Source organism: Chaetura pelagica, unplaced genomic scaffold (assembly GCF_000747805.2).
Source record: "Chaetura pelagica isolate M959 unplaced genomic scaffold, ChaPel_1.0 scaffold419, whole genome shotgun sequence".
In the NCBI taxonomy this organism is placed as follows: domain Eukaryota; kingdom Metazoa; phylum Chordata; class Aves; order Apodiformes; family Apodidae; genus Chaetura; species Chaetura pelagica.
In genome coordinates, this window is record NW_009954498.1 from 71,252 (window position 1) to 80,648 (window position 9,397).

At 38.5% G+C, this 9,397-nt stretch overlaps 1 protein-coding gene across 1 annotated transcript in view; it reads left to right on the top strand.

Annotated features, from left to right (window-relative positions):
* The window catches only part of DTD1 (D-tyrosyl-tRNA deacylase 1), a 30,381-nt gene extending 21,230 nt beyond the window's left edge, over window positions 1–9,151 (top strand). Inside the window, 2 exon segments of the mRNA XM_010004626.1 lie at window positions 6,560–6,736; window positions 8,546–9,151. Of these exon segments, the coding sequence (XP_010002928.1) occupies window positions 6,560–6,715 (156 nt within the window). The 3' untranslated portion in view covers window positions 6,716–6,736; window positions 8,546–9,151.
* Window positions 9,152–9,397: the final 246 nt, after the last annotated feature.

A 9,397-nucleotide genomic window follows, 5' to 3' on the forward strand; every position in this document is an offset into this window, starting at 1 on the left:
CAGTCCAAAGTGTGGTAGGAAGAGTTTTCAGAGAGTGCCTGGGGAGGTGACATGGTGGCAACTCAAAAAAAAAACCCATTGAATTTTGAAAGCATTGTGGATAATTGTGAAATCCTCTGCTGAATGTGGAGAAATCCCAAATGTAGTATTTTAATTTTTCTATCACTTTTCAGTTAGAGCATCTGGATATAATATAGCTGAAGGTGTTTTCAGTTCCCCAAGTATGGTGTTGTTTCAGCTTGCGTTTTCATTTGAGGGAGAGGTAGGGATTGTCTTGGAATTGTGTGATCAATAGCACAGTCTTGACACAGCCGAAGTAAAATCTCACTGTTACGAGAAATAAACTAGTCCTCTCCTTGGTATAAGGACTGTAGAAGAAATGTCAACTGACATGTTTTCTAGATGTTGTGTTACCAACTTTGATGTTTCTCTTCTTCCAGCTACACTTCATGAGCTTACTTTGTATAAACAAATCCAAAACCTGTGAGTTAATTTTCTTAGACTGAGAGTTTTGGTGAGGATAGTGAACCAAAGGGAGCTCAAGACATTACCTATATCACTGGTGATAAAAAGACGCTGAAGAAAGTGAATGGGGAAGGTGTGCAGCTGATAAACTGCTTGGCTAGGTAATTTTTCCAAGACCCTTGGCACCGAGTTGGACCAGGCAAGCTGATGAAGGGCTGGAAGCACTTTCCTTGCCTCAGGCTTTAGACCCATATAGTGTAACTTGATTGTGTGCTGCTCACATTTCTTCTAGGAGCAAAATGAGGTATGTCATTCCTTGCATGAGCTGCTCACTGGCCATGAGGATTGTGTCTTCTTCTCAAAGAGAAAAAAGCTTCTAATAACACTGTGATCGTAAGTCTAAGGTATAGAGGAAAGGAAAAGGAAAAAAGTCAGATGATGTGCCATCTCCTTACAGATTAGCCTTCCTTCTCTCATGACCTTTCCACTGATTTATTTTTGCAGTAGACCTCTGATAATAATTTTATCTCATTGTTATCATTTGCTTAGTGGCAGTAGTATTAAATTGCTAGATTTGTAATGCCCTACAGCAGTTTGAATGTTTGGTCTCTTCCTGAAATGTAACCTGTCCTTGAAGTTGTTGTGATCTTTTTTAAAATTTTCTTTAATATATTTTTTTAGATTTGAAATGTTAGCATCTTGGTACACCACTTCTGAAATTTTTGCAGATCTTGTTTTGGTTTGAGGTTTCAGAAACATGAAAGCAGCCACTGATTTTCCAGCAGACTGCTAACAAAATAATTATCTTGGTGTTACTCACTTCTTCCTGGGTATTGCAAAAGGAAAAGCTGTCTCTAGAGCAGCAGTCAACCTCTGTGTACACACTGATCACAGAGAAAAAAGAAAACAAAAGATACGTTTTTTTATTCAAGAAGATAGAACTTCAAGGAAGGCTGACATTAAGACACTTCTGAATATGGGAAATTAACTTCAGCAAAACAACCTGGAGAATTATTAGTATTTTCAAGTGGCGGAATTGGTGTACCAATTTGCTGGTATCTTTTTGTTATGACAAATTAATTGCAAAACTGATGTGACATAGTATTAGAGCTGACACAATCGCAGACATTTCTGCCTTGGTGAAACCTTTTACTTTGCAGTCTAGCTTTCCACTGTAATTATTCAAATTTTGGAATTTCATGTCTATGATTTACTATTAAATTGCATCAGGCTAGGATTTGTCAAAGAAGTTGTCAACCCAAAGGTAAATTTTGACCGTTTCCAAAACTGTTACTCTATATGTTGTTCAATTTGTTGCGGACAAAACAACGTCCGCATAGTTCGAGAATATTAGTTCACTGGTAGTGTTTCAGTGTTGTAAAACATCTGTATTACAATGGGAGAAAAGTTGCATTCTGTGGACTGAGGATTCTTGCATTTTTGTGCATGGCTGCAGGGAAGGTGGTTCTAAATACTTTAGATATTTCAAGACTTTTCTGACTTCTTTCATGCTTCAGAAATTCAGCAGTTGACCAAGATCAGGTCCCCAAACTCAGATTTCAACTTCTGGCAAGGGGCTATGAGTGGTAGCTACCTGTTTTGTGAGTTTTGGTTCTGGCCAAAGTTGTAACACGAAGTGATTCCAGGATACTGTGGCTTGACATAAAAGGATTGACATGTACAGGTTTACATAATTTTTCATGTGAGTTTTCAGGCTTAGTTACTGTTATGCCTATAGTTAAGACTGTGCTACTGGATTGAGTGGCACTGATTCTTATCCTGTGCACAAATTTTTACCTATATGCAGCATGTCACAGCTCAACATGCAGCATATCTGGTCTTGTGTTATAAATGTCAAGCCTTTTAGTTCTTGTGCAGATGTAACTGCTACACGCTGCTGACCAGCCCAGCATTACATCTTAGGCAGACACAGTATGTTTGCTGCAAGACAAGTACTGCTTCTGTTGTAAGATGCCCAAACTTTGAATCCTTAGGAGTCTCTTCCAAGATGTCCCAGAAAAAAGTAAGAATTTTGGTTCATAGATGTACAGCTGAGTTAGACATTTTCTGTACAGATACACCATCTTCACATCTAGCCAGCAAACACATAATGCAGGAGCTTGTGATATTTCTGTAGATAAGATTATGAGTATGAAACACATTCTGTGCTTGTAAGGGAAGCATTAAAGGTATGTTTCATTGAACCAGACTTGTGTCTGAAGTTTTAATCATTGTAATACCAAAAAGTTAACTGTTGTAAACTTTTTTCAGCTCACTGGTAAGTCTTTTATGGTGGAGCATACTCCTTTTATATACATCCTTTTGCATTACTTAAGCACCTTATAAGCCAGCAATGAGGACAGTTAAGATGTGTGCTTCCTTCGTTGCCTGTGTAATAGCAAAGAGACTATATATTGTGGACAAAGAAATTCATTTTAATTTATGTGTCTGAGCTTTGGTTCGTAGACTAATCATGGTGTATGCACAGATTGGAGAGCGTGCATGTGTATGTTTATGTCCATAGGTACACACGAAATATATATCTGTTTGAGTTTTGGATGGATGAAAGAGTTAAAAAAAAATATTATTGCCTTTTATTTGTTATAGCTAAAAAAAAATAATCCTGTTCTTATGCAACAGGGATAAATACAGTTTATCAAATTATCTGCTCATCTTATCTAAATGAACATTTTATTAATTGTTTTTTGTGCTTGGTGAATGCCGCTGTCAGATCATGGCAACCTGGGAGTTGTTCTAAATATTCCAAAGTTATTCCTGCTCCTGTTTTTTTTCTTCATTAGAAGTGTTGACCTGTGAGAAAGAGATGTAGTTGAATAGTCATGAGTAGATCTTTCGGTCTGCTGCAGAGCCAGGTGTGAAGATGGATCTGGTTTTATCTCTATGTATCACAATCTGCTGGTTTGTTTCCCTCTGCACTATATTGTTCTAAAACTAATTCCTTACAGAACTAGGTAACTTATGAGGTCCTTTGTGATAAGTACACATAACATTGGAGACCATATATTGCAGACTGTACTCCAGGATATGAATGCTACTCCTGTACATCAGACTATATGTACACATCTATATGCATTTATAAAACTATATATTACTATCTATACTTCAAAAGTCTTAGTGACCATGCTATTTGTCCTCAAGACCCTGTTGGAAAATGGCCAGTATGGGGATGTTTGAAATGGTGATATGACATGCTATCATAAAAGCCATTTCTGCCTCTATATGTAAATTATATATGAACAAATGTACAGAATGGATGTGGATTCTGTATTGAAAAATGCAAGTTTCTCAATGTGAATACACTTCTGTTTTTCATGCTTTGAAAATCCAGGGTTAGCTTTATTTGGTTAGCTCCCAGTCTTCTCAAAGTTGACTCAATTTAAACTATCAATGTCATGTGTCTTAGCCAGTAGTAAGATACACTAGTTGGAGAAGAGGGGATATCATGTCATTCAGTAATCACATTATTTACTGAAACGATGAAGTTTCATGGAGTTACAAGTTACAGAACAATGAGCTAATGGAAAATATTTTTCTGCATCATTCTTGTTGAAAATGTCACTTCTAGAAGCCTTGATGCTGCAGTTGAAGAAAGGGGTACAGGTTGCAACAGCTGTTTATAGGTTTGTTGCAGCAGGTTTGACTGTGGTTTGGCTTGGCATTGGGGGTACTCGTGTTGGGGGGTTCTTTACAATTATTGACTGCTAGATTGAGGGCCAGTGAAATTACAAATATACACTATCCTCTCACATAGTTATTTAAATAGGTACTAATGTATATTTTGAAACTTAGGTATTGTGTTTTTAGGTCCCTGCATCCTGCAGCTAAGGTAGTGTGCCTGCCCTCCTCTTGGTACATTTGTGTATTATGAGGATCATTGAAAGCCAATTCTGATTTCAGCATCTGGATGACTGCAATACCATTTTAAAAATACTATCCAACTGCATACAGACCACAGGTGTACCATTAACTGAAGTTGAGTGCCTTTCATACTAGGGCTGCACAAATTTTTGTTTCCCTTCTTGCGGATGCACTCACTTTCTTGATTACCTTTAATGTTCATGTGTTGTGTATATGGGCTTGTTGGCAGCTGAGTAACATGCATGTTGTCAGATATAGGAGTTAAAATATTGCCTGTATCATACTCAATACATTTGTTACATTGATGCATATGTCTTGAGGACTGGATCTTGCTAAACAGAGAGATACATCACACTCTGTCATTTCACATAGCAAAAATAAACTTTTTAGTTTTGAAACAGCTAGCTGTCATGGTTTGACTCAGGATCGACAACTGAACCAGCGACAACAATGCTCTTGATCCCCTCCCCTTCCTTCCCATGTAGGGAAGGAGAGAGAGAATTAAGAGAGACTTTCCATATTGAAAACTAAACTAGGCAGCTTTCATTACATACCAATGCTAAAATAAAATATGTACAATTTTATACAGATGTGCTCAGGAATGTGCAAAACCCTATTGCCTCCCCCAACCCCCAGCAACTCCCACAGCATCTCCTGAGCTGTGAGCAGTCCCAAAATGTCCTGAAGCGCTGCTGGAGAGAGTGACAGAGCAGACAGGAGCTGAAGGGAGAGTTACAAATGGACAAGCCTGGAGGTCAGCAGTGATGGACAGATAGAGTCCTCCCCAGATGCCACCCATGGACAGAAGAGAAGGGAAGAAGTAGCAGCAAGGAAGTTGACTTCCGTGATCCCTGACCTTACACCAAGCTTATGTAGATATATGGAATGGAATACTTCGGTCAATTTTGCTGTCCATCTGGTCCATTCCTCCCTACAGATAGGACTCTTCTGTTCCTGCAGCATTTGAGGTCACAGTTTCAACAAGTAGAGCAAAGTGCCCTTGGAAGTCCTGGCAGTACCATAAACGTTCCAGTGTTATCAGTCCACTAGCTGGAAAACTTCCTGGTAGTTAAAAGAGCTTTCTAAAGGAAAAAAAAAAAATCAGTAAAAGAAAATGGCTTCATCCTGGCTTAAACCAGGTCACCAGCTAAGCATATTCTGCCTTAGGCTGAAGGCCTGTGTGTGCACCTGTTCAATGAGGGTGTAGATGTGGTAGATAAGGTACATGGGTTTGCTGTACATCCTCCCAAGGCTCTGCAGTCTGTGCCCTTAGCTCTTACTGACTTGGAACTCAGATTTACGTTTCTATATGCATCTTCCATGAGCCTATCTAATTCATAATCAACACACATAATCTAGCTTATTTTATTCTGTGAAGATTTCACCTCAGATCTTCTGGCCATTAAATTATGATTTATGAATAGTATGCTTTATCTGGGGGAAACTGTGATAGCAGAGAATATCAGTATATTACAGAAATTATCCAAATGGATAAACAGCACAAATTGTAGTCCTTCAAATATCTATCAAAACTTGCTGCAGCCTGTATCTCTGAAAAATGGGAAATATATGTAGAAGTGGCAGCCGTGTGCAACTTGATTTGACTCTTAGTAGCATTGAAAGAATTTTAGTTGAGAGGTGACAAGGCAGTGTTAGCTGACGGATTTGTTCAAGCTGATTTGAAATGGTTATTCTATATCCTATGTGATGCTAAGGCTCATAAATCTCTTTCTCTGGATAAATAACAGAATAAACTTATTCTTGTGTGCTGGATGTCCAAACCTGGCATATATCTGTTGTGAGCACCGTTGAAGCTACAAAACTTCTACTCAAGACCCAAAACAGAAGAGGAGTTTGATGGAATCCATCTCCTCTTTTAGGTCCTTGTTGTTTACTATGTTTGCAGATTGATTTGAGTGGTAAAGGATGTCTGGAAAGCAGAGGGTAGTCCTTTGACTATGAGCACATCTTTTCTATACTCAGGAAGTGATCATGTTAAGTGTATGAAGATAATTCACTGTCTTCTCCAAATTTCTGAAAACCTAAAACTTGATTATTTTTTTCCCTTTTCTATTTTATCGGTATAAGTAATAGTGTTCTGAATCTGAGTTTCAAGTTTTATACAAATGCTCACATTTACAATTTTTTAGAAATAGTCTTCTGAAAATATTTTATTCCATGAAGTGTTTTCTCACTCTGCTTACTTTGCAATTAGCTGACCAAACTTGAAAAACAGCAACAAAGAAAAGAGAAGACCAGAACCAAGGTGCCCTCTGAGTCAAGTAGAGAAAGAAATGCTCCCCGTAACAAGGATGACCCCAGTGCAAGCAGTGGAGCAGAAGGAGATGTGTCTTCAGAAAGAGAGCCTTAGCTCATCCGAAGCAGGTCTCAGGTTTGTCTTTTCCACTTCTCCGTAAAGCTGTGTCCCTGTGCTCGGCAGTCTCTAACCCTGGGTGCTTTACTGAAGCAGTACATGCAGAGTTGCATTAGAAATGCTGAAAGGTGAAATTCTGGTAACTTCTGGTGGGAAACCTCTGCTTCTATCTGCATTCTGCACATTAGAATGTAGAACTGAATGAAACCTCTTCCCAGCTATGTGCTAGGCTGAAGGTGTGTATCTGTGAGTCTGGCCCAGTACAACTGTTTCCAGGTTGACCTCAGGAAATCTAAAATTTTGGCCTTATAACACAGCAGTGACTTAACTCAAAATCCTACTTTGTATTCTTCAGAGCAGAGATACATGGCAGAGTTTCTCTCTGCCTTTGCCTAGCAGGCAGGTCACTCTGGAACAGCCTACACCATTTGTAATACCTAAATAACACAGTCCACAGCAGTGGAAATGAGAAACATTTCCGAAGCTGGAGACAGACCAGAACTCCAACTTAGGATCATGGTTCCTACTCCTCCCTCTTCAGTTTGTTCATTCCCTAGAGGACTTGAGAACAGGCTATTCATATACCTTCATCATCTATTGAGAATGTAAGGCCAGTCAGTGAGAGCCAAACTTGCTGCTTGAATTCAGAATCAGATCTAGGATTTCCTCTCCTTCATTCAGGCTCTTGAGCTGCAGGACATGCCTGGAAATGAATGAATGGAATTAGACTGAATATAGACCTGAATCCTTTGTTGTGGATTATTTATATATCTAGATATGTATTTATCATACTCTTCCAGTCAGTTTTAAGACTTCAGGACACAGCTTTAATTGCTTTCCTTCCCCTTTCCCCCCCCCAACACTCCCCCTGTGGCCGCAAAGCTATATTCCTCCAAACATATCGAAATTCTCAAAAATATGTTATTTCCTTCATCTGCACACTGAAGTCTTAAGCTGGCTATGAAGTTTAATTATTAACAGCTTTGCAAAGTTAAGATCTAAGTTTCTCTTGTTTTGGCATCCTAGTGTTCAGTCCGGCTTATGGTTTCTACAATTCAAGATCATGCTTTGCTCAGGAAATGTGTTTTTTTTAATCTGTTAATTCCCTGGTGGTCGAACATTGGAGGATGTTTTGTTTTACAAAAGTTTACATGATCAGTGTGTTACTAATAAAAATGAATTTGCATAAGGCATTAAATAGATTTCTGGAAATATCTTAATTTGGTTTGGATCCACCTGGAACTGGAAAATGGATCAAAGAGGCTTTCAAGTCCACAGGCTTTTTTTTGCTGGCCTCATGGAATGAAGCTTCAAGACTGGTGTGAAATAGTTCTGTTCATTATTTGGCTTACAGTCAAAAGAGTGTTGTCATGTATGTCATGTATGATAATTAAACTGCTGAAGTCTTCAGCTTTATGCTCTGTTCACCTTCCTGTTTTAATGTTGGAGATGAGCAGGCACATTGGGAAGCAGAACATGTTCTTAGAAAATAAAATGGGGCTGTACTATTTCTCAGAAACTTGATCTTGCAGCTGTGCTACAGTGATACAAAGTTTCCCCCCACTTGTTTCTGGATTATGTGTTGAAATAAGAACATTTTAGAGAACAGGAGTTTGCAGGCCTTCTAGAGTGCTTTGGTTAGTCTGACTTTTCCATTAGCATTTAAGATTTTAGAGAGCTGAACATTTCTAAAATGTGATATACTGATAACCTAGCATTAATTTTCATGCTGTGACAATAAGTAAAGATAATTTTTTCTATGGGATTTGAAGGAATCATACTCTATTTCTACTCCCAGTAATATTCCTGTTTGTTTGCCTTCCACAGTTTCTCATATAAAAGCTACACTGGATTCTTGAAGAGACCAGACATTCACCTCAGCACCAGTCTTCAGTAACTTTGGAAAAGAATGGAGAACAGAACTAAGATTTTAGAAACCTGTACCATTCTGTATTGAAACAACCAAAGCAGTGCTATCAGATTCAGCTGTTGATGTGTAGTATCAGTAGTAAAAAGGACTCGTAACATTTTTGTGTATGTGTTTTCACATGACTGCGGAATAAGGGGTCACTGTAGGCATATTGTAGCAGAACATTCACTATCAGTACATAAGCTCCATTTAAAAAATAAATCAGGGTTTTTCCTTAAACTTACACTTGAATTCTGAAAATTATCCAAGCAGGCTTGCATTTTGATTCTCACTCTTATGGTGTCATGTGCTATCTGTTTCCATGGCAGCATGTAGATCTGTGCTGTGTATATTTTGGTATATTGTTCAGCTTTAACACCAGGTTAGGCAGTCCAGTATTTCTGCATGGATTAAGTTATTAAAAGGAAAGATCAGCTGCTAGTTGTTTATCACGTGGAATACATCTGTCTTGTAAACTTTTTTAAGAACAGAAAAGACTTTATTAAACAAATTAGACTATCTGAGTGCCTGTTGGTGTTTGTGTGTTGCATTCACTCAGATACAGCCATGTCTGTAGCACTGTGAGTGACACAGAGGCAGACTAATAAGCCAAGAAATGCCAACTAATGTAACCTCTCCTTTGCAAGCTTGGAAGTCATCTTGCTGTCCGGAAATCTTTGCTCTTCCCAATACATCTAAGTCCTTTAGGTACTTTATGGTGGCTATCAAAATGCTGCTGCAGCAGCCGCTCCACATACTGCTTCATTTCC